This window comes from Coregonus clupeaformis, chromosome 38 (assembly GCF_020615455.1).
Source record: "Coregonus clupeaformis isolate EN_2021a chromosome 38, ASM2061545v1, whole genome shotgun sequence".
In the NCBI taxonomy this organism is placed as follows: Eukaryota; Metazoa; Chordata; class Actinopteri; order Salmoniformes; family Salmonidae; genus Coregonus; species Coregonus clupeaformis.
Window position 1 is genome coordinate 5,898,860 of NC_059229.1, and position 26,722 is coordinate 5,925,581.

Consider the following 26,722-nt stretch of genomic DNA (forward strand, 5'->3'; position numbering starts at 1 on the left):
CAGGGCAACCATTTTCTTTATATTGAAGAAGTAACATGAACTGCACATTACAATTAATTGGATTAAAAGTACATTTATAATTTTTTTTCAGAGCTCAAATTCCACAATTTGACAAAATAGTGGGAAAACCTCCAAAATATAAAATCAAAACCAAAGCATTGTGCAGGCATGACAGGAGTAATATACAAACATCAGAAAATTCTAAAATGGTAGTTTGTACACTCGAATGACATCAAATGACACAAAAATGACACGTTTTTCTAGGTACAAAAGATAAATTTGAGAGAGAACAGCCCAGGTCTGAACTTATTAAAAAAGGCACAACACTACATTTCAACTGTTTTTGGGTGGGGGGTTAACTGACTAACAGGATTAGAGTCAATTACATGTTCAATTCAGTCAAGAAGTACAATAAAATAAAATAAAATCAGATTTCCCTCAATGCTCCTCTATGAGAATTTTAGCAAACATCAGGAATTTACCGAATTGAAATGGATCCCTGCTGACTAACACACAAGATACTGTTCAAAGGTCTCCAGCTGATACTGCTGTGTATAATAGGCAGAGAGGGAGAGATCTTGAATGTACTTAGCAAAAGGGTCAGACAATATAGCTAGGGCTGGATAATGTAGCTAGTCAGGTGCTTCTAGAATCTACGTAGCCCAAAAACATTCTGGGCCCAGACAGTATCGCAACAATCCAAAGCCTATATGAGTTTAGTTTTTCATTTAGCTTCAGGCAACAAGTCTGGGCACCGTATCAAGTGTTCCAGAGTAGGTGGACTGCTGATCTAGGGTCAGTTTTGCCCTTTAGATCATACTGAATAAGATTACATGGACAGGTGGGACCCTGGGCCAGTGTTCAAAACTCATTTCACAGTAGGAGTGCTGATCTAAGATCAGGTCCCCACCTGTCCATAAAATCTTATTCATTGTGATCTAAAAGGCGAAACTGATCCTACATCAGCACTCTTACTTTGAGACGCAGATATTTTTTCACAAATTGGTATTTTGACCAATCAGATTAGCTCTGAAAAAGAGCTGATGTGAAAAGATCTCATGTGATTGGTCAAAAGACCAATTAATATCAGAATTGGGCTGCCTGTGTAAACAGCCTAATTGCCATTCTCTTCTGTATGATTGGGATTTTTAAATTGTGCCCTCGCTGTGCTTGTGCAAATCATTGCTAAAAGGTCAAAGGTAAAACTGTACAGGACTCTTGGCTTAAATGCTGCTTCATGAGTTTTTAAAAGCAATACAAATTCAGTTACAGAGAAGAAAAAAGCAACAAAGACAAAAATAGGAATTACTTGAGGACATAGGCAGCTCTGTTCTGCTCTCTAAATGTGACTGGCAACAACCAACCATGTTCATTTTGCAGTACTTTTTGGTGAAAGCACAAGAAAAAAAAAGTTACAAGATACTATATTTTTTCCACTTTTTTTTTCTTCAATTTGTAAATGTTTATAGGTTTATTAGTTCAAAAGATGTACATGCAGAATGTCACCAAACATTGCAGTTTTCCCCCCATTTTGCAAAATGTCATTATTTTGCAAACTTAGGGGTCTGAATAATTTTCTTTACAATGGGTCGGCTTTGATTAATAATTGTGTAATTTACATACCAAGCAAACAAATCATTTTTCTAATTTCATTTGCCAAGTAATACTTAGTAAAGGCATGTGTCTCAGTACTGAAAAGTATGATGTTAAGGTCAAATAAATGTGTCATGTCATCATGTCTCATGTCAAAATGTCAGAGAAACCATTTTTCCAATCCCCTACCACCACAACTTTAAGAACAATGATCTTATATACTCCTCAACTTGTACAATGGTGGCCACCGTAGTCAGCAATGCAGACTCACGTCTAGGTAGTCACGTCTGCATATACTGTACTCATATATTGGTTTAGACAGAAAAGAGAACCTTCAGTTCTGGAACATAGGTGCGCTAGATTATGGTTGGCGCGAAAGCCTACAGGACGGTGGCGCTCCAGGTACAGGGATGGAGAGCACTGGTATAGGGATAGTTTGGGGTAGCTAGCCTGGAAGCCGAACTGAATTGTGTTGTTTCACTATTGATCACTACCAAAGTGTTCCAGAATAATGAAACTGAACACAGAATTCAGTTTGGAGAGTGCTTATGTGAACTGTCAATTAATCATCATTTCAGGTTAAAATATACATGTACAGAGCTAGAAAGGAAGAGAGAACAGAAAGTGAAAGTTACCTACTACAGTCACAGACCATAGACACAAAGAAGGGTAAATAACAAAAAGGTTTTTAACAGTTAAAAGGCTGCTTGATAAAGAATATGTAGCTAAAGCGTCGCTGGCTACACAATGTTTCAGATACTGTGAAATGTACAAAAAAATCTACAGGAAACATCTTTGCAGATACCAAATAGTGGCAACATTATCTGGTGTTACTTATACAACGAATCGCTGCCCCAACGTAGTTCCGACCCAGACAAAAAACCATGTCAAATTATTTTTCAACATGCTTGGTTTCCTATACAACATAGCCAGTCAAGAAAAAGGATTGAGACACACAAGACATTTTTGTACAATAATAAAAAAAAGACGATAAAAGGAACAAAATGCCCATGATTATTACACACTTTCTATGAACTGAAATCAGACAATTGAAAAATCATTAGAATGCATCAGAACAATACCTCTTCATCGTCATCAACCTCAGATATAAGAGTCCAAAATATGACCACCCCCGAACCTAGACTAAGTTATACATTTTTTTTCAAAAAGCATGTTTTAACTTACATTCCTTGTTTTTGATCAATGCTTTTCTGAACGATAATGATTATGTCTCAGGTTCTCTACACATACATCAGTAATTCACCCCTCAATCGCAAATGGCACATAGATTAAAATGTATGAACAAAAACAAAGACTCAACATTATACAGGATAACAGCCTTTCTCTCGCTGCATACCCTAATGCACATCTCACTTTTAACTACTCACTGAAGGCATTTTCACATAATGATTCCATTTTGTTTATAGCTAAAACGTAAATACACAACCATTCCCCCAAAAAAGTACATTAGTTTTTTTATTTTTCATTTCTTCCGAAGCTTTAAAAAATATATAAAACCAGGAATGCAATGCCTCTGTTGGTATTCTTTGAGCGTGAACGAGAAGAAAGCCCTTTTTACATTTTTTGGTCTTTCCAAAAAAAGTTGTGTTGTAACTGCGTCGTTATAGGCTCAAATATGCACCTTAGTTTTTCCTTGTTGTACGTCGGTCCAAACAATTTGATCTGTTTGAAAACCACCAGATCTCATGTGACTCCAAACTCAGAGGTCAATGAATTTTCCCAGCCAAGCTACTGTACAAGTCTTCTGTATCGAGCCTGTATCGATGTTGTTGTTTTTGTTTAGGATAGATCTCACTCCCCCCTCATCAATTGTTTACAGCATATTTTTCAAGCAGCAACAGGTTCTGCTGGTAGGATTAGAAGCAGCAATACATTTTGTCCGGGTGTGTGCTCTGCCCAGGCCTAGTTTTTTTCTTACCAGTCCACAACCCACATCAAAACCTTAATCGTAAACTGCTGCCAAAAAACTAGACCCACACTTGATTAAAAATAAATACTAAAAGATGATCGAGTACAAAGCTTGGACGCAACACGTTTGTTTCCAAAACCAAAAAAGCTTTTGGTTTGATTTACCTTAGTTGGGATTTTAATGTACAGTCACGTGATATAATACTAACCCAATACAGTGTCATAAAAAAAAAAAGTAGTAACAGAAAATGATTTACATTTTACAATGTGGATCTCAATGAATTGCAATAATTTGACAAAACATTTAGCTTGTAGTACATATGAGCAAGATATGGGGTACTTTAATACATCTTTAAACATATCAACAGGCCCTTATTGGACATACACAGTTCAAGCTAATATTTTCCATCAAGATTGAAAGAACAAAAGCCAAAACGTCTGAATTTGACGCTCCACATACTTACTAGTTTAGATTTCTTTTGAGCTTGTTATCCCATCCTTAATATTCATTTGACACTATTATAAAATGTACATGATAAACTGTTCAAAGAGATAAAATACTTATTCACTGTGAAACAAAAATGCCCCAGTTCAACGTAACCATGGAGATAAGGATATTGTCATTGTTAAAAGAGGATGATGCCAATGTCATTTAGAAAGTGCATAAGAACAGCATCATTGCTGGGACAGTGTGGGACAAAAAAAAGAAAGAAGCTGAGCAATACTTCAACTTTCAGATCTCGTGAAGAAGCGTACTAAAAAGCAGTCGAAGAAACTGGATGTAAAATGACAATTATGGGGTTTGATTCATGTTTTTGGCATACCTTAATGACCGTAACCATGGCAACGTTAGTCATTAGTTATATTGACACCTTTCCTTCAACGTTCCTGATATGTTGTTGTTGGTCGATCGTTTCCACGTTGTATGACAGTAACGGAGCCCCAACACTGAAGATATAGCAAAAACGTTAACATTACAATGACTCAATTGCACTCAAGGCAACAATCAGTATTTATAGAATATAAAAAAAATCACTACAGATCACTTATGTCTTTTTACAGTTTTCAATACTTTTTCAAAAAATAAAAAATAATAAGTTGAATATCTTAAACATGAGGGCAACATTACTGCCCATTTTGGAAAGGTTTGAGTCAAACTTGCTAAGTCCTTTTTTTAAGCATTAAAGATTTCGCATTTATTTTATATATTACTAGCTTACTGTTTAAAGATTACTGCTTATTTTTTATTTTAAAACCTCCGAAAGCCATTGATTCGAATTTATACTGTATCTTTATCGCTTTCTTTTATAGAATCATTGTCATCCAACAATGATAGAACTAATATAAAATAAATGTAAAAACATTTATTTTTAAACAAATCATAATTCTAGGAAGAAAATTAGTTAAAATAAATTATACCTTTGTATAATATTCATGGTCAATTGTGTTTAGAGCGTCGGAAAACCAGTGGACCATCCTGGACATATAGGCACTATTTTTTTACATATTAATGTGAAATTAAAAACATCAACATTAGACCTTTGTTCTTTAACCTCAAACCTCACGATAACACAAATCTTTAGTCGAGTGGAAAAAAAAAAAGTATATATATATATATATCAAAAAGAAAAAGACATGACAAAATGAACATTGATAATGGCAGCAGCAGTAAAAATTAAAGTTTCAAATATTATTTTGTTTTTGCATACAATAGTTGTATCCTAAGCTCTCCTAATATACATATACCTAATTACTGTAAATGCGTTCGCATTGGGAATATGGTTTATATGTTAAAAGAATCATAGCCACTTTAGCGCACTGTTACTCAATATACATGATCCGTTTTGGCAAAAGAGTGGTAGAGATATATTAAAGGGGAATTCCACCACTTTTTAACCTCCTATTCATTACCTCCAGTGCTATACCAGTGTCTTCATATGTATGCAAACAGATTATGTATTGTATTGTGCTGGAGTTAATGAATGTAAAAAAGTGGTGCAATGACCCTTTAAGTTTTGTCTTCTTACATGATTCGGGAATAAAATATTGGGGAAGTTGGCCTTCTAAATGGCTATGATTCCTCAACAGAAACGCTGGAGCACAGTCTCAATATAAATGTACTTGTTTGTTTAGTTTTTTCCTCATATAGATAGATAATGTATGAACCGAAAATGTCTTCCTACTCCTCTCTTTTTGTACATTTAGTTTGTTTTTGTTGTTGTTATGATGTTGTTGTTGTTGTTTTTTACAGTGTACGACACACGTAGTTGGATAGGTAAGGGATTGGGTGGGGTGTCTGAGTGGGTGGGCGTCGGCCTTCAGAACATTGGCGTGGCCTATCCGATTACGGGCGTGGTCTGTTGTCAGATCATGGGCCTTGCGTGGGCCTTTAACACCATGGACCTGGTCATTCAGCCATCATATCAGCTCTCAGACCATGGCCTCCCTCCGGGCCCTCAGACCAAAATCTTGGGACTCCGGGCCCTATCAGACCATGGCACGGTAGGGCCCCTGCATTTTGAGGAACTGGATAATGAAGGAGGGGCCCCCGGCCACGATCTGTGGGGGCAGGTGGCTGAGGGGACAGTTCTCGATGCTCATGATGGACAGCTTGCTGCACAGGGCCAGCTCAAATGGGAGGCTGTGCAGGTTGGGGTTGTCGTTGAGGTACAGCTCCTCCAGGTTCTCCAGTGTACCTAGGATCGAAAGGAGGGAGGGAGGAAAGGGTGGAGAGAGGGATGGAGGGAGATAGTAGGGGTAGAGGATACAGGAGTGTTAGGTTCTGCCTGGAGGCACTGAGACAGATACATAATAATAATAATAATAATAATAATAATAATAATAATAATAATAAGCCATTTAGCAGACGCTTTTTATCCAAAGCGACTTACAGTCATGTGTGCATAACATTTTTTACGTATGGATGGTCCCGGGGATCGAACCCACTACCCTGGCGTTACAAGCACCATGGTCTACCAACTGACCTACAAAGGACCACATGTAGTTTTATCTCTATTCTGACAAGTTTAAGTATCCATTTGAAAGCTTGTGACCTCCTCCAATAAGCTCCTTGTTTCTCAATGACATTTGGAGTTGGGGTGAGGATGGAAGGAATCAAGGAAGGACTTTTGAGATGCACTCCTAATCTGAGTTGTATTTGTATTTATTAGGGATCCCCATTAGTTGTTGCCAAGGCAGCAGCTACTCTTCCTGGGGTCCAAACACATTAAGGCACTTACATTACATATAAAACAAAATATAAAACAGTACATCATATTACATTATTACACCACTACATATCTACAATACAAAATGTTTAAAAACCACCATACAACAATATCACAATGTGTACGTATGCATGTGTCTGTACCTTTGTGTGCGTCTCTTCACAGTCCCCGTTGTTCCATAAGGTGTATTTTTACCTGTTTTTTAAAATCTGTTTCTACTGCTTGCATCCGTTACCTGATGTGGAATAGTGTTCCATGTAGTCATGGCTCTATGTAGTACTGGGCGCCTCCCATAGTGTGTTCTGGATTTGGGGACTGTGAAGAGACCTCTGGTGGCATGTCTTGTGGGGTATGCATGGGTGTCCGAGCTGTGTGCTAGTATTTTAAATAGACAGCTCGGTACATTCAGCATGTAGCCTGGGTACCAGTCTTTTTCTGTATGTTTGGCAAATGACACAGAGTACAAGGAGTGGTCTTAGCAGAAACAGACCGGTACCCAGGCTGAGTGGTATGAGGTAAAATGTATTTACCAATCTCCTCCGGCAGGTGCTGCAGCAGGTTCTCTCCCAGACCCAGGTGGGTCAGGTTGGTGAGGTGACCGATCCCACGGGGCAACGTGGTCAGCTGATTATTGGTCAACACTAGTTTCTGATAGGATACAAGCAAAAATGGAATGTCAATTTCACACCATGGAAACCCTGATGAAGACACCTTAGCTGTCGAAACGTTGTTAATAAATTATTGTTCAAAACATCCTGGAGATATAAAAATAGTTTATTTAAAAGGTCCAATGCAGCTGTTCAATATCAAATTGTTTCTGATTGTTTTGAATTAAAATGATAAAAAATAAACAAAAATAGATTCTTAGCCAAGAGTGTCTGGGAGTGGTCTGAGTGGGGAGGGGAAAAGTACAAACGAGCTCTTATTGGTTTGGAACGCTTTCTTATTGGTCTATTAACTAATTTACCACTTGGTGATGTCACCAGGCAGGCCAAAACTCCAATCCACCAAAACAGGCTGAAATTTCAGGCGGTCTTTTCAAACAGCATTATCATAATTTTCACAATTTCACAGCATTATTCCAACTTTATAGTGTGGAAATACACTAAATGACCAAAAGTATGTGGACACCCATTTCATGAAGCTCCCGACCAACAGTTCTTCTGCTGACGTTGATTCCAGAGGCCGTTTGGAACTCGGTAGTGAGTGTTGCAACCGAGGACAGATTATTTTTACGCTCTACACGCTTCAGTACTCAACGGTCCCGTTCTGTAAGCTTGTGTGGCTGAGCCGTTGTTGCTCCTAGATGTTTCCACTTCACAATAACAGTTGACCGAAGCAGCTCTAGCAGGGCAGACATTTTACGAACTGACTTGTTGTAAAGGTGGCATCTTATAATGGTACCATGTTGAAAGTCACTGAGCTCTGCAGTAAGGCCATTCTACTGCCAATGTGTGTCTATGGAGATTGCATGGCGGTGTGCTCGATTTTATATACCTGTCAGCAACGGGTGTGGCTGAAATAGCCGAATCCACTAATTTGAAGGGGTGTCCACGTACTTTTGCATATACAGTGCCATCGGAAAGTATTCAGACCCCTTGACTTTTTCCACATTTTGTTAGGTTACAGCCTTATTCTAAAATTGATTAAATTGTTTTTTCCCCTCATCAATCTACACACAATACCCTATAATGACAAAGTAAAAGCAGGTTTTTATATTTTTTTTGCAAATGTATTAAAAATAAAAACGGAAATATCACATTTACATAAGTATTCAGACCCTTTACTCAGTACTTTGTTGAAGCACATTTGGCAGAGTCTTCTTGGGTATGACGCTACAAGCTTGGCACACCTGTATTTTGAGATTTTCTCCCATTCTTCTCCGCAGATCCTCTCAAGCTCTGTCAGGTTGGATGGGGAGCTTTGCTGCACAGCTATTTTCAGGTCTCTCTTAGAGATGTTCGATCGGGTTCAATTCCGGGCTCTGGCTGGGCTACTAAAGGACATTCAGAGACTTGTCCCAAAGCCACACTTGCTTGGTCTTGGCTGTGTGCTTAGGGTTGTTGTCCGGTTGGAAGGTGAACCTTCGCCCCAGTCTGAGGTCTTGAGAGCTCTGGAGCAGGTTTTCATCAAGGATCTCTGTACTTTGCTCCATTTATCTTTGCCTTGATCCTGACTAGTTTCCCAGTCCCTGCCACTGAAAAACATCCCCACAGCATGATGCTGCCACCACATGCTTCACTGTAGGGATGGTGCCAGGTTTCCTCCAGATGTGACGCTTGGCATTCAGGCCAAAGAGTTCAATCTTGGTTTCATCAGACCAGATGAAAATGGGAGAACCTTCTGGAAGGTTCTCCCATCTCCACAGAGGAACTCTGGAGGTCTGTCAGAGTGACCATCGGGTTCTTGGTCACCTCCCTGACCAAGGCCCTTCTCCCCTGATTGCTCAGTTTGGCCTGGCGGCCAGCTCTAGGAAGAGTCTTGGTGGTTCCAAACTTCTTCCATTTAAGAATGGAGGCCACTGTGTTCCTGGGGACCTTCAATGTTGCATAATTTTTTGGCACCCTTCCCCAGATCTGTGCCTCGACACAATCCTGTCTCGGAGCTCTATGGCAATTCCTTCGACCTCGTGGCTTGGTTTTTGCTCTGACATGCACTGTCAACTGTGGGACCTTATATAGACAGGTGTGTGCCTTTCCAAATCATATCCAATCAATTGAATTTACCACAGGTGGACTCCAATCAAGTTGTAGAAACATCTCAAGGATGATCAATGAAACAGGATGCACCTGAGCTCAATTTCGAGTCTCATAGCAAAGGTCTGAATACTTATGTAATTAAGGTATTTTATTTTTATTTTAAATAAATGTGCAAAATTTTCTAAAAACCTGTTTTTGCTTTGTCATTGTGGGGTAGTGTGTAGATTGATTGACTTTATTTATTTTTTTGAGGGGAAAACACAATTTAATCCATTTTAGAATAAGGCTGTAACGTAACAAAATGTGGAGAAAGTCAAGGAAAATCACATTTTTGAATGCATTGGGCCTTTAAAAGTAGAAGAAAGATGACTTATGTCAATGAAATTCCTCATCACAGCACTACAGTATCACTACATTTGGTAGTGGTCTATGAATGGTTTATAACTCAACACATTTTAGTTAAAGGTAGGCCTAAATGCTTAGGTGAGTGACAGTGTAGGGAAATGGCATAATAGTATCAAACCTGTAAATCTTTCAGGTAAGCAATTTCATTCGGGAGCGATTCCAACTTGTTCTCCTCCAAGTCGAGCTCCCGTAGTTTCCTCAGGTTGCCAATACCATGTGGCAACTTCTTGAGAAGATTGTTGGACAATATCAAGACCTGTGAACAAAACAACAGAGATATTTCAGAACACTGAACGGAACATTAAAACACTGAAGCGAACCGTCACAACCTGTAGCTTGTGTTACAGACTTTAAAATAACTAAATAGTTGATAAACTATGTTGAAAAGGGAGTGATAATCATTTCGATTTTCAGGTCAGTTTGAATAATGTAGGAACTGAAGATGGCATCAGAAAAGCAGTAAGTCCATTTTTCAGGAAAGATCCCATCCGAGAATTCTATTTAGGCCACACCTCGAGCGAAACGAGTCCGCAGATGTCCTCGGGGATCTTTGTCAGCTGATTAGTGGCCAGGTTGAGCTCCACCATACTGGTCCACGTGCCAAAGTCTAGCGGCAGAGACGTCAACTGGTTGTCCTGAAATACAACAACGATATTGACAATCCACAACGGACAACGATTCCAGAACCAGAGCAGAAGGAAGACTTTGTTCAATAAGGTTAAGTGGATAATGTTGCTCACGTCAGCTATTTACCTAAGCAAGCACCATCCCCAACCATTGTAAACCTTAAAGGGAAAGTTCGGGATTTTGGCAATGAGTCCCTTTATCTACTTCTTCAGAGTCAGATGAAATCATGGATACCATTTTTATGTACCTGTAGAGTTCCAGTCATTGCGCTAACGCTAGTTAGCATTGGCTCGAGAAACTACCTCTAACTTCCTTCATACTGGACGCAGATACATACAAATGGTATCCACGACCGTTGGGAAGTAGATAAAGGGCTTTATTGCCAAAATCTCCAACTATCCCTTTAACATCAGAAGAAAGAGCCACATTGACCTGCCTACATAATGTCTGGGACTATTGTCTTGGTCCCCTTACTAGAAGTCATCAAAAAAGAGGGAAGGAGACGACAACAAGTAGCAATGGACAGCATTACCTTCATGTTGAGTTTGCTGAGGACTTTGGCCCTGGAGAAGATTCCGAAGGGGATCTTGTTAATGCGGTTGTGCTCCATGTTGAGAGAGTAGATGGTGGAGAACTGGGAGGGCCCTCCCACCGGGTAGGACTGGAAACAGTTCCTCGCCAGGGTTAGACTGGTCAGATTCACCAGACTAGACAGGAGACCCTGGGATAGAGAGAAGGAGGAGGTGGTAGATAGATAGATATGCTTTATCTCTAACAATTCCATTAAATTCAATAATCAATAAAAGCACCACTCACTTCTGGCAACACGGAGATGTTGTTGTTTTCTAGGTTGAGCTCTTCCAGTTCTCTGCACTTAGCTAGCGACCTGGGGATGGCTGACAACCGGTTGTACCGCAGACCCAAGCGGTTTATGCTTGACAAGTTACCTGCAACGAGAAAAGGTTAAATACAAAAATGACAATAAACAAAGTCAGATGTTAGATATCATGTTAAGCGTTTCAAATGTATGTAATGTATGTATTGGCTGGTGCAATCAAATTTCCCCTCTGGGGGATCAATAAAGTACTATCTTAAATACCAGCACTTGCAGTTCCTAAAACTGTAGATTATACCATTTCTGAGAATGTTCAAAAGTTTTATCCTAAAAACTACACCTAGTCATCACAATGTACAGTTAAGAATGTGCACTGTACAGCTGTGTCAGTATTGGTATCATGTAGGCTAAGTATAGGCAGATTATTGCCCAAATTGCATTGAGAGAACATTGCTGACTGCTGAGGTCCCAGTCAGTCTCACCTATAGTTTCTGGTAGGTCCAGTAGCTCGTTGTGCTGTAGGTCGAGGTTGGTGATCTGTGTGCAGTTGCCGATCTCCTTGGGTAGGTGTTCCAGCTGGTTATGGGCTACGTCTAGGGTGATGAGGTTACAGAGCTCCCCTGCAGAGAGGCAGGGCCAATACAACCGAGTCAACACACGAACGTGACTCATCTGGACAAGAACCGCAATCAGAGTTATCAAAAGACTGGTTTAGTTTACAGCTTCAGCTTATTCACAACACTGCAGCAATGTCTTCTGTAATGCCGGGTTTACACTACAAGACTTTCAAAATCCTAACATCGCTGAGCCTCTCACATTTAACGACCGTCTTTCCTGTAGTTTTTTGTCTTGCCAACGTCGTGGTGCGCACACTAAACGACGTGGCACAGACGGGGTTCACACTTTACAACAGGGTTCTTCAATTCCGGTCCTGGAGGGCCGAAACACCTCTGTTTTTCATCCTCTCATTCTAATCAGGGGCTAATTCAGACCTGGGACACCAGGTGAGTGCAATTAACTACCAGGTAGAAATAAAAAACAGAAGTGTTTTGGCCCTCCAGGACCGGAATTGAAGAACCCTGCTTTACAAGATACTTCACTTGGTCGTGAGGATTCTCTATACCACGCTGTCTCTCCAAAACAATGATGCGTTTAGATAGTTAACGTAGCTACAATAAGCTGTGGCTGAAACAAGCGTCAAACGTTTTCAGTCAGACATTCACGCTTGCCATACAGAGTTGAAATATCTAGCCAATACATTTTGAATGGAATAACATTGGTAGTGAACTTCAGAGCTGTAACGATTTGATACTTTGGCTTTGGTTAAAGGCAAGTACAAACGCATACTAGTAGTAATCATCGCTCCTGATGGAGAGTCTACACATTCTGGGTGATGTGATGCAACATCATCATCATCATCTCACTGGCGAGCTCTCATTGGCTAGTGCTGATCACCATTCCCAAAACGTGTCATTGCACAACTCACACTACAAGAGCATTGCAGATTTTGTGCTGATAAAATCAAACACGTTTGAAAATATCGGGACGTCTGGGATGGCCCAAAGACGGGATCGGTAGCACTCAGATTGCATCTCTGACCTCGCTCACATTAAACGAGCGTCGGTGACGGCTGCGCGCCCCAAGTACGCAAAGCATGGGGATTTGTCTCCGATCTCAAAAACGTATCTGGGACAGCTACAATCAGGGCCAAAATAGTGTGGTGTACCTCCCGGCTTAAGGTGGGCAAAAATTACAGATACATCGTCATTGTCATCAAGAACCCAATCCGCCAGCCTCGACTCCCTCCCTCCCTCCTCCTCCCCCCCAACACTCATCTATTTCATCTGTTTGATCTTGTTCTCGTGGATGACACACACCCACTCCCCCTCACTCACATCTCCCTCCCTTCTCCTCCCCCCCACTCACATCTCCCTCCCTCCCTCCTCCTTCCCCCACTCACATCTCCCTCCCTCCCTCCTCCTTCCCCCCACTCACATCTCCCTCCCTCCTCCCCCCCACTCACATCTCCCTCCCTCCTCACATCTCCCTCCCTCCCTCCTCCCCCTCACATCTCCCTCCCTCCTCCCCCACTCACATCTCCTTCCCCCCCACTCACATCTCCCTCCCTCCTCCTTCCCGCCCCCACTCACATCTCCCTCCCTCTTCCTTCCCCCCCACTCACATCTCCCTCCCTCCTCCTTCCCGCCCCCCACTCACATCTCCCTCCCTCTTCCTCCCCCACTCACATCTCCCTCCCTCCTCCTTCCCCCCCACTCACATCTCCCTCCCTCCTCCTTCCCTCCTACTCACATCTCCCTCCCTCCCCCCCCTCACATCTCCCTCCCCCCACTCACACCCCCTCCACTCACATCTCCCTCCCTCCTCCTTCCCCCCCACTCACATCTCTCTCCTCCTTCCCCCCACTCACATCTCCCTCCCTCCCTCTTCCTTCCCCCACTCACATCTCCCTATCTCCTTTTCCTCCCCCACTCACCCATATCCCTCCCTCCTTCTCCACATTCACCTTTCTCCCCCCACACAGCCATCTCCCTCTCTCCTTTTTCTCCCCCAATCACCCATCTCCCTCCCTCCTTCCCCCCTACTCACATCTCCCCCCACTCACATCTCCCTCCCCCCCACTCACATCTCCCTCTTCCTTCCCCCCACTCACATCTCCCTCCCTCCCTCCTCCTTTCCCCACTCACAGCTCCCTCCCTCCCTCCTTTCCCCACTCACAGCTCCCTCCCTCCCTCCTTTCCCCACTCACATCTCTTTTCCCCTCCCCTCCCCCCACTCACATCTCCTTTTCCTCCCCCACTCACCCATATCCCTCCCTCCTTCTCCCCATTCACCTTTCTCCCCCCACGCAACCATCTCCCTCTTTCCTTTTCCTCCCCCACTCACCCATCTCCCTCCCTCCCCCCCACTCACATCTCCCTCCCCCCTCCCACTCACATCTCCCTCCCCCCTCCCACTCACATCTCCCTCCCCCTCCCACTCACATCTCCCTCCCCCCTCTCACATCTCCCTCCCTCCCTCCCCCACTCACATCTTCCTCCCTCCTCCTTCCCCCCCCACTCACATCTCCCTCTCTCCTTTTCCTCCCCCACATCCCTCCCTCCTCCTCCCCCCACGCAACCATCTCCCTCCACTAACCCATCTCCCTCCTCCTCCCCCATCTCCGTCATTCACCTATCTCGGCGGGCAGCTGTTTGATCTTGTTCTCACGGATGCTGAGCATGGTCAACTTCGCCAGGTTCCGGATGTCCCTCTCCACCGCCGTGATCCGGTTGAACCTCAGGTACAGCGTGGTCAGCGACGTCACCCGGTAAACCACCGCCGGTATCTCCCTCAGTTTGTTATGCCGCAGGTCCAGCATCCTCAACTTCTTCAGGGAGTCCAAGGACTCTGGTAGGCTGGTTAGAGAGTTCTCACTCAGGGCTAAGGTGACCAGGCCAGACAGGCAGCCCACCTCTGAGGGGAGGCTCTGGAGCTTGTTGCTGTACAGGTAGAGCTCAGCCAGCTGGGTGAGTTCCTTTATGGAGGTGGGTAATATGTGGATGGAACGCTTGGACAGGTCCAGACGCATGGAGTTCTCCTCACGGCACTTGTTGAGCTCTTTGATCACCTGGGATTGGGAAAGTTATAATATGTCCATGTTATTGAAGACAAGTTATGTCAGTGTTTCCCAAACTCAGTCCTGAGGACCCACGGTTAGTTTTTGCCCTAGCACTACACAGCTGATCAACAAGCTAAGATTATTTGAATGAACGGTGTAGTGCTAGAGCAAAAAACTAAATGTGCCCCCCTTGGGGTCCCCAGGACCGAGTTTGAGAAATGCTGTGTTGTGTGATGAATGTAGAATAATAATAAATTAGACAGTTTTTTCTGGATCAAAATTGGGCTTAGGTGGTGGGCGTGGCGGAGGCGTAGCCATGGTGTGGACGCCAACCCAATTTTTTGTACATATCTACACATTTTGCCATGTAGCGTAGATGAAACTTTGCAATTTTAAAGCTAATTTCCTGCAATTCTACACATTTTGCCATGGCTTATGCTACCGGAGTGACACAAACATCATAACAAAATCAATAGGAGCCCCATGCCATGACACAAACAATCCTGTATGCATCATTTTGGGAATTTGACAGAGATGATCTTATTGAAAAGTATATCGGTCCATTATCTTTTATACATACTTTACATCTGTATGTGAAAGTTATTTCCCCACTCCCCCCTCCCGAAGAAAAAGGAATTGTCCGTAGAGCGCCGAGACAGGATTGTGTCGAGGCACATATCTGGGGAAGGGCACCAAAACATTTCAGCAGCATTGAAGGTCCCCAAGAACACAGTGGCCTCCATCATTCTTAAATGGAAGAAGTTTGGAACCACCAAGACTCTTCCTAGAGCTGGCTGCCCGGAAAAACTGAGCAATCAGGGGAGAAGGTCCTTGGTCAGGGAGGTGACCAAGAACCCGATGGTCACTCTGACAGAGTTCCCTACGAACAATTCCTTCGACCTCATGGCTTGGTTTTTGCTGACATGCACTGTCAACTGTGGGACCTCAGGTGAGTGCTTTTCCAAATCCTGTCCACAAGTGGACTCCAAATAAGTTGTAGAAACATCTCAAGGATGATCAATGGAAATAGGATGCACCTAAGGTCAACTTCGAGTCTCATAGCAAAGGGTCTGAATACTTATGTAAATAAGGTATCTGTTTTGTTTTCTTCAATCAATTTGGAAACATTTCTAACAACCTGTTTTCGCTTTGTCATTAAGGGGTATTTTGTGTAGATTGCTGACGAAAAATGTTTTATTTAATCAATTTTAGAATAAGGCTGTAACGTAACAAAATGTGGAAAAAGTCAAGGGGTCTGAATACTTTCCGAAGGCACTGTATAAATATATCACACACACACTGAACAAAAATATAAATGCAACAATTTCAAAGATTTTACTGAGTTACAGTTCATAAAGAAATCAGTCAATTTAAATAAATTCATTAGGCCCTAATCTATGGATTCCACATGACTAGGAATACAGATATGCATCTGTTGGTCACAAATACCTTTTAAAAAAGTAGGGGCGTGGATCAGAAAACCAGTCAATATCTAGTGTGACCACCATTTGCCTCATGCAGCGCGACACATCTCCTTCGCATAGAGTTGATCAGGCTGTTGATTGTGGCCTGTGGAATGTTTTCCCATTCCTCTTCAATGGCTGTGCGAAGTTGCTGGGTATTGGCGGGAACTGGAACACGCTGTCATACATGTTGATCCAGAGCATCCCACACATGCTCAATGGGTGACGTCTGATGAGTATGCAGGCCATGGAAGAACTGGGCCATTTCCAGCTTCCAGGAATTGTGTACAGATCCTTGTGACATGTGGCCGTGCATTATCATGCTGAAACATGAGGTGATGGCGACGGATCAATGGTAGACAATGGGCCTCAGGATCTCATCACGGTATCCCTGTGCATTAAAATTGCCATTGATAAAATGCAATCGTGTTCGTTGTCCGTAGCTTATGCCTGCCCATACCATAACCCCATCGCCATCATGAGGCAACGCCATACACATGGTCTGCGGTTCTGAGGCCGGTTGGACGTACTGCCAAATTCTCTAAAATGGCTTATGGTAGAGAAATTAACATTTAATTATCTGGCAACAGCTCTGGTGGACATTCCTGCAGTCAGCATGCCAATTGCAAGCTCCCTCAAAACTTGAGACATCTGTGGCATTGTGTTGTGACAAAACTGCATATTTTAGAGTGGCCTTTTATTGTCCCCAGCACAAGGTGCACCTGTGTAATGACCATGCTGTTTAATCAGCTTCTTGATATGCCACACCTGTCAGGTGGATGGATTATCTTGGAAAAGGGAAATGCTCACTAACAGGGATGTAAACAAATTTGTGCACAACATTTGAGAGAAATAAGCTTTTGTTGCTGTGGAACACTTCTGTGATCTTTTATTTAAGCTGATGAAACATGGGACCAACACTTTACATGTTGCGTTTAGATTTTTGTTTAAGTATATATAGTTGAAGTCGGAAGTTTACATACACCTTAGCCAAATACATTTAAACTCAGTTTCACAATTCCTGACATTTAATCCTAGTAAAAATTCCCTGTTTTAGGTCAGTTAGGATCACCACTTTATTTTAAGAACGTGAAATGTCAGAATAATAGTAGAGAGAATGATTTATTTCAGCTTTTATTTCTTTCATCACATTCCCAGTGGGTCAGAAGTTTACATACACTCAATTAGTATTTGGTAGCATTGCCTTTAAATTGTTTAACTTGGGTCAAACTTTTCGGGTCACCTTCCACAAGCTTCCCACAATAAGTTGGGTGATTTTTGGCCCATTCCTCCTGACAAAGCTGGTGTAACTGAGTCAGGTTTGTAGGCCTCCTTGCTCGCACACACTTTTTCAGTTCTGCCCACACATTTTCTATAGGATTGAAGTCAGGGCTTTGCGATGGCCACTCCAATACCTTGACTTTGTTGTCCTTAAGCCATTTTGCCACAACTTTGGAAGTATGCTTGGGGTCATTGTCCATTTGGAAGACCCATTTGCGACCAAGCTTTAACTTCCTGACTGATGTCTTGAGATGTTGCTTCAATATATCCACATAATTTTCCTTCCTCATGATGCCATCTATTTTGTGAAGTGCACCAGTCCCTCCTGCAGCAAAGCACCCCCACAGCATGATGCTACCACGCCGTGCTTCACGGTTGGGATGGTGTTCTTCGGCTTGCAAGCAGCCCCCTTTTTCCTCCAAACATAACGATGGTCATTATGACCAAACAGTTCTATTTTTGTTTCATCAGACCAGAGGACATTTCTCCAAAAAGTACGATCTTTGTCCCCATGTGCAGTTGGAAACCGTAGTCTGGCTTTTTTATGGTGGTTTTGGAGCAGTGGCTTCTTCCTTGCTGAGCGGCCTTTCAGGTTATGTCGATATAGGACTTGTTTTATTGTGGATATAGATACTTTTGAACCTGTTTCCTCCAGCATCTTCACAAGGTCCTTTGCTGTTGTTCTGGGATTGATTTGCACTTTTCGCACCAACGTACATTCATCTCTAGGAGACAGAACGCGTCTCCTTCCTGAGCGGTATGACGGCTGCGTGGTCCCATGGTGTTTATACTTGCGTACTATTGTTTGTACAGATGAACATGGTACCTTCAGGCGTTTGGAAATTGCTACCAAGGATGAACCAGACTTGTGGAAGTCTACAATTTCTTTTTTGAGGTCTTGGCTGATGTCTTTTGATTTTCCCATGATGTCAAGCAAAGAGGCACTGTGTTTGAAGGTAGGCCTTGAAATACATCCACAGGTACACCTCCAATTGACTCAAATTATGTCAATTAGCCTATCAGAAGCTTCTAAAGCCATGACATCATTTTCTGGAATTTCCCATGCTGTTTAAAGGCACAGTGAACTTAGTGTATGTAAACTTCTGACCCACTGGAATTGTGATACAGTGAATTATAAGTGAAATAATCTGTCTGTAAACAATTGTTGGAAAAATTACTTGTGTCATGCACAAAGTAGATGTCCTAACCGACTTGCCAAAACTATAGTTTGTTAGCAAGAAATTTGTGGAGTGGTTGCAAGCTCCCTCAAAACTTGAGACATCTGTGGCATTGTGTTGTGACAAAACTGCACATTTTAGAGTGGCCTTTTATTGTCCCCAGGTTGAAAAACGAGTTTTAAATTACTCCAACCTAAGTGTATGTAAACTTCCGACTTCAACTGTGTGTATATATATATCTATCTATCTATATATTATTATTATTTTTTGCTGTTTTGACATGGGCAGCCGAAAAAACACTTAGGTGGCCCGCCCAGGACTTTTCTTTGCAGAAAAAACCCTGTAATATATGCCATTTAGAAAACACTTTTTTTAAATTCCGTATTGCATGTATTATAGTGTATTGTTTTTGTGTATATGTCTGCCAAATTCACAAAATGAATTTCCATGTAAATGGACAATAAAGTATATCGTATTGTGCATTCATTTTCTTATGGGTGACCCCTGCAGGAATCAACCCCCTTGACCCTATTGATGCAAGCACCATGCTCTACCAACTGCCACATAGGACCACAATGAGGACCACAATCACAAATAATGTGTCTTATTGATATGTGTTTTGTAAAATAACATTCACCCACAATCACAAATAATGTGTATGTTATGATATGTTAGGCTATGTGTTTTGTAATAAAGTATCTTCATCTCATCTCACCTCGGCATTGCTGGACTTCTTGCGGGTCCCTGGCGCCGGGTTGGGCCTCTTTATCGTGTTGTCCACGGAGAAGGCGACGGCGGGCGACGCGGAACCGGCATCCTTCTTTCCTTCTTTGGCGTCTTTCCCTTTGGCCTTGGGCTCCTTGCCGCCATCTTTGCCGCCTAAGCCAGCCAGAGCCTTGGCCTCTTTTTCCCTTTCTTTCCCTCCTGTCGGACCTCCTTTCAGGTCCTTCTCTTTCCAGTCTTTGTCTTTGTTACCTAAAGTACTACTCATGGCGTGGACGTGGTTGTCGGTCCCCCTGCGGAGTCTCTCATGGGACCGCAACGCCCCAACTGTCACTCTCCCTGGTTTGTTTGGAGTTTTCCCTCAAAAAAGCGGTCAACCGACAAGTAGGTGTGGAGAGGGATAAGAGTAGGAGATGGCCTTTATAAACACACCCGTTGATACATACCTGTGTAGGCCTATACATTTACAAGTATTTTACTTCACAAATAAATCACTGTGATCCAAGCGGTTTCTTTTCTCTTTTTCGTTTCTCAGAACACCATAGGGGAGTAAATCCTTTGAAGTTGTGACTTGACAGGAGTGGTGGTGGCAGCCATGGGCCACCTAGTTGTTTGAACAGTAGACGATTCCCCTCAGTCTGGTTTGAAGCCAGTTCAGACTAGAAAGGTCATCGAGGTTCTCATCCTTTGGGCTTTTTGAATGCTGTTGAATAAAACATAGACAATGATGAGTCAAAAGGATGTTCAACTTGATCACATTTGAAATTAGTCAAAATCACATTTGATATCTTAGTGAATAGTGGTGGGGATAAAAATTAAAAATATTGTAAAAAATAATTCTACAAAAATTTAACGATATATTTATTGATGATATATCGTATTTAGAGATCGAGTGATACAGATTTTTTTAGGGGCGATGTCGATAAAAAATGTTGGGGGTCAAGGAGGCCGATGGATGATATTTTAGGCCGATATTCAATATCATTAAAAGGGGCAATCAGCAGTTGCTACATTCATTTTTGGACTTAGATATTAATTATATGTACCCATTGATTCTTGAGGAATATAACTTATAAATGCCTCATGAGCTTAGTTCAACTGTTGTACCCCATCAGAACCCAAAATATAAGTTTGTTTTACTCCAATGTTTGTAAACAATGTAAATGTAAACAAACACTATTTAGCCTCAAAACATGATTAAAACTATAATGTTGATATCATGGATGGTCAGTCCTTGCATCCATAGCTCTGTCTATGAATTTGAGAGTGATGAAATGTCTCCAGCCCCATCCCTCAGCTGTTTACCAGGCCAGGGCTGGGGAGTCTGCTTTACTATTGTTTCTACTAGTGTTGATACACTGTGTAAATTAGGATGTAGCCTAGGCCTACTCACAATACAGGGGAATGCATATTCAATAGGAATGTGTGCATATATTGAGTTATTGCTTGTTGAGTCTATGGTGCTACAGATTACAAAATCTGTTTGCCTTCCATTTGGGAGTTATATTAGCTTACTGATCAACAACATTTGCATAGAGGCATCACTCCAGCATGTAGGCACTGCTGTTAGTTTGAGAATATAAAATAACATCTATTCATTGCAAATGGGTCCAACGTAACATCATGATTTGTGATCACGGATGCTTATGAAACTAGTATTTTTTTTGTCATTTTCTGTTATCTAAACAACTCAACTGCCAGGACAAAATTCAAAACAACTCTCTCCATCGCTCATATCACTTGGTGCGGTTTACTGCTACTATGACAACTAGCTCAATGGCGATGGCATTTGCTAGTCACAGTCACTCGCTGTCATTATTTATTTTTTTAAACAGCGCAACAAATCTGAGCCCAGCACATTCAAATCAATCGCAGTCTGACTCCCTCTAGTCATTTGTGTGTCTTAATTATTTCATCAAACAGTGTGCTTAAAGCATCAGACAAGCTCAGTGCATATATTTGAATACATAGAATTGTGAGAATTGCAATAAATATCGTATCGACACCTAAGTATCGTGATATCATATCGTGAGGTCCCTGGCAATTCCCAGCCCTAATAGTGAATAAGCTAGGCCATAGGCAACTTCAACAGGTTGAGTGAGATGACATTGTAAGCCAATTAATGTACTACAATAGCTGCTAGTGATGTTGAGCAAACCTGGTAAGTATGTTGGCCTGACATAACCTAAAAGACTAATTGACAACAAGTGTCAAGAGCTTCAACATCAAAATTATTGATATGAAACCAAGGTCTTGGTTCCCGTCTTTGTTCTGTCCATAGAAATAGATAATCTAGAAAGGGTTTGGAACCTTTAACACTCAGTCTAGTTCTGTGGTTCCATCTCAGAGGCTGTAGTACAGTAGCATCATTTGTTATTTCTTTGTAGTAATAGGCTACAGTATGAAGCCTAATAAAGTCATTGTCTGTTATGCTCTAGGTGTGTGTGTGTGTGTTTGTGTAGTGTAGAAAAAGTGCAGGCGTGGCTACAGATCAGAGCTAAGGGAAAGGTTAGCACTGCCGCTGAGAGAAGTGTGTGTGTGTGTGTGTGTGTGTAATCTTTGGGAGGGAGCGGTCTTCAAAGCACAAGACTCATAAAACTTTTAAGGGTAAAAAGGGGTCCTGTCGATCCCCTTAATGACAAAGAGACAAGCTTAAAGGCCCAATGAAGCAGTTGTTATATCAAATCATTTCTGTAACATTCTCCATTAAAATGGTCAAAAATAAAGAAAATGGCTTCATTAGCAAAAAATAAACTCAAACAAGAATTTGTCTAGGATTGTCTGGGAGTGGTCTGAGTGGGGAGGGGAAATCTGGAAACTAGCTTTTATTGGCAGAGGTTTGTAACTCTTTTTGTTATTGATCTATTAACTAATTTTCCCCTGGTGATGTCATCAGGCAAGCTGAATCTCCACCCATGCAAAACCTACTGATTAGAAGGTATTGTATAGATTGTATTTTCAACCAGCAACTATTTTTACAGTGTTAGTTTCATCAGCTGTTGTATAATATGATACAAAACACAGGAAAAACTGAATGTTGACTGCACTGGGCCTTTAATTTATATTTTTATTTGACCTTTACTTAACTAGGCAAGTCAGTTAAGAACAAATTCTTATTTACTATGACGGCCTACACCGGCCAAACCCGGACGACGCTGGGCCAATTGTGCGCCGCCCTATGGGACTCCCAATCACGGCCGGTTGTGATACAGCCTGGAATCGAACCAGGGGGTCTGTAGTGACACCTCAAGCACTGAGATGCAGTGCCTTAGACCACTGCGCCACTCGGGAGCCCATAATATTGCTCTGTAGGTACATTTTGTACTGCTCTTCTCAGTAACAGTTATGTTTACTCAACAGCACTGACATATGATAACTGTCAACTCTATTAGGCTACTAATAAAATGAGAGAAAATAGATGGTGAATATAAAAATTACATCAATAAAAATGTGACAGACTGTATCCTGTGAACTAGGCCTACAGCAAAGCATCAATCACCGAATGACCTTTGACTCAACCCAGAACTATTATAATGAAATGAGAGAAAGGGGATGGATGTTTAATATCAAAATACATTACTGTATAAAATAATAGTTGGTTGTATCAAAGCAGGCAGCTTCTTTGTGTTTTCTTTTGGGAATGGTCCCTCAAATAGGGTCGTCACTAGTTACCACAGCCACAAAGTCATAAACCCTGCTTATTTTTTCAATTTCTCTTCTTAAAATGTGATTTTAAACCTAACCTTATCCACACTGCTTTTATTTATTTTTATTTAACCTTTATTTAACCAGGTAAGCCAGTTGAGAGCAAGTTCTCATTTACAACTGCGACCTGGCCAAGATAAAGCAAGATAACATAAGACCAAAACACTCATTTTTGTTTTCATGTATTTTTACAATATAGACACATTTGACTGTGGGTGTGGTAACTAGTGGAAACCCCTAAAATAGGGTATTAAGTAGGCTATCAATCATGTCTTGGATAAAGGCAACAATGCAACACAGCACTGGGGTCTGGGGTTGCCTGGCGCCTCATACCTAATTTAATTTTGCTGCTCTACCTATCGGTATGTACATTCAGTCAGACTGCCATCGTAGAAGTCCTTTCTGCTGACGTCAAAGTGAGGGGCGTTGTACAAAACAAGTCATCAGCGATTGGATCATCTCTAACCAATCAGAGTATCAAAGGCAATGGCTATTTCTGAAATGCAGCTTTACCCGCATGCGTTCAGGCTCTGGCCCAACCCATCGGTTACTGGGACCAATCAGAACGGTTTGACTGTGTTCGCATTCAAGAAGTCCTCAGGCAGGAGATCAAATCCAGACTCATGGTGGAGAAGAAATGTGAGTGGTCGTGGCCGGAGCGATGTGGATTGGTCGCCAGGCAAAATTTGGGGTGCATCAAGTGTCAGAATCCCAACTATAAACATGGTCACAGAAAGGAGAGGACTAAACTACTGGCCCGCAGTGGGTGTGATGTCATTGTTTGTTTATTCTTTAAAATTCCTCTTCAAAATCATACATGTAGCCAAAGGTTTGAAACAAACATGAGCTAGTTAATAATATGCAGGTGACCGAACCGAAGGAGCACTCTCTCTCTCCAACTCCAGAAAAATAACTTGTGGGCGAATTCATGCTGTAGAAAAAGCACATAAGGTCAAGGGTCACGCAGCGCAGCAACTTTCCAGTTATTTTTCATCACTGACTGACACTATAAATGTATCATTCCAGATTCCACTCCATGGAACGGAAACCAGAAAGGAGATGAACCAAGGAGGGGAACCAAGTTTGGGATGAATGACAGGCAGTGCAACAGATGATATACAGAAAATGAGAAGGCTGGACACCATTTTCCTCTGATTATCATGAGGATCCAGCAGCACCCCCATATTTTGGAAATAAATATTTTACATTTTAGTCATTTAGCAGACGGTCTTATCCAGAGCGACTTACAATTATTGAGTGCATACATTTTTCATACTGGCCCCCCATGGGAAATGAGGAGGAGGGCCAATTTTGCTGTGAGCATGGGCATGGGTGAGTGAGCCCATCAACATACCTGTTTTTTCAGTGCACTAGACAATGAAAGAGGCTAATGAAACAGGCTAATGAAAGATAGTTCTGGAACAAAACCTAGGCCCAACTCCATCTGTCAATATTTAAATCCTATAACCTAATCCGTCATCATTGATTTCCTCCACCACCACCACCACCACCATCATCATCATCATCATCACTGTAGCTTTCCTCAATTCACATGCCAATTGTTAAGCCTCTACTGGTATAATGTAGCCTATAGCCACAGTCAGTGGACATCTTGAGCAAAGCAAGCAGTCACTACTACCAATCCTGCCAAGTCTTCCCATGTTGTTGCGTCATATTTGCTCAAGACTGGCCAATTTTCTTCATCTCTGTCCTCTCCTTTTGAGGATTGCATAAGCATACGCATCTTACACCATAGGAATAGAGGGAATAATATATAGGCTTTGATATGATACAATCACCACAATTGTGCAAATACATTTAGCTGCCATATTTGTGCTTGATTGGGGGTTAAGGACTTTGGAACAATCTCCCCATGTTCACTCCTGAATCAATACATGAATGAATGACATACAGTCACAGTTTATTTCTGCTCTCTTTCCCTTGCATATGTTTTTTTATATTACAAAGCATTTAGCTAACTATGTAGGCTTAGCAACTATCTCAAAAAGTAGTACAACCAATAGGCCTAATACTACGCAGCTCCTGTAATTTTTCTCTACATTTGACAGTTATGGTAAGAGGTGCACTGGTGAGGTGGCAGGCAGCTAGCTACATAACCAGCCAACAGCACAAGCAGGATGTAACCGTGCCAATAACAAATCCGTGGAAAGAGAGATTATCGATAGAACCGGTGCCACAGTTCGTGGAAGTCAAGTTACGTTCCAAGATCACGATTGATTTGCGTAAGAACGAGACACAAGCCAACCTGTGTGTGTATGATACAGCAGCAAACGGTGGGGTGGTCCTGCTGTTCTTGTCAAAGCCACATAGTTAGCTAGCCAGCCTACGAACTGGCTAACATAAACTAGCTAGTTGGCTATTGATTGTAAGGGAAAAGTAGCCACAAATAGCTAGCTATTTTTAATGTAGTGTCGCCCTTGTCGTGCTAACAAAACCTGTAAGCAAGCTAGCTAAATCATTTCAACTGGTCATGAAATCAAAACACGAAACGTCAACACAGCAAGCTAACGCAGAAGCTAGGCTGGCAAACATTTTTTGCAGCCATTCAGTCAAATCAAGGAGCAAACAACTATGACAACGTCATATGTAGCTACAATTCTGGTAGTGGAAACAATTATCAGTCTCAGTTGCTAGATGGCCTTTTTATTTATACAAAAAAAACAACAACACCCGAGCGTTCTGACTGTGCGGTTCCCGTAGGCCCCACCAAAGCAGCTGTCAGACTTGGAACACCGTCCCGACCATTGCGAACTTATCACGGGAAACAAGCTGCAGCAAGGACGCAACCCCACTATCGCGCTGCTCAATACAGTACCTACCGTCTTCAACTGTACTGACACCCAAATAAGGACTATTATGTTAAAATCGTTCTTTAGTTTACAGATTGACACTTGGGCATTCGAGGCCGTCTTCTAGCCTAACATTTTCGCAGCGCCCTTTTCTCGCTCTCGTAGTGAAATTAGAAAAAATAAAACACATTCTCAAAACAGCGGCCATTCCGAACGAAGCTTGAACAAAAGAGTGCGTTCTCAGCCTACGGAAAGGCAGTACTGCGTCATCAACCAAGCTAAGCGGATGACAAAGGGGACATTTAAGAACCCTACTATAAAAACATAAGCTTGATTTAAGGGTATATTGAAAGGTTGAAATAATATAACTGTTTTACCTTCAGAGGTGTGACTCGGCCATCCCTGCTTCCTCCTCTTTCCTACTGCTGTTGCTTGGATCCCCTCCCTACGACCAAATTGCGTCACACGCACGCATTACCAATGTATCACGAGACTTGAACAGAAAAAGGTGTTTGGGTGAGCGCAAGGAGTAAGTGAAAGTGGTAAAAAATGTGTAATTAGCTACCTGACATATTTATTGTCATCATTAAAGTGTCAAAGTCAGAAACCCCGGAATATTACAATACCA

At 41.9% G+C, this 26,722-nt stretch overlaps 1 protein-coding gene across 1 annotated transcript; it reads right to left on the reverse strand.

Annotated features, from left to right (window-relative positions):
• Positions 1-26,537, reverse strand: shoc2 (SHOC2 leucine rich repeat scaffold protein). Its single transcript, XM_041867315.2, has 10 exons — positions 26,472-26,537; positions 19,572-20,282; positions 14,508-14,943; positions 11,798-11,935; positions 11,297-11,427; positions 11,013-11,201; positions 10,366-10,488; positions 9,972-10,109; positions 7,280-7,397; positions 1-6,218 (listed from the first exon to the last, which is right to left on the reverse strand). Exons 2-10 carry the CDS (start codon positions 19,845-19,847, stop codon positions 6,010-6,012), a joined length of 1,758 nt encoding a protein of 585 aa, XP_041723249.1. The 5' UTR covers positions 19,848-20,282; positions 26,472-26,537; the 3' UTR covers positions 1-6,009.
• Positions 26,538-26,722: the final 185 nt, after the last annotated feature.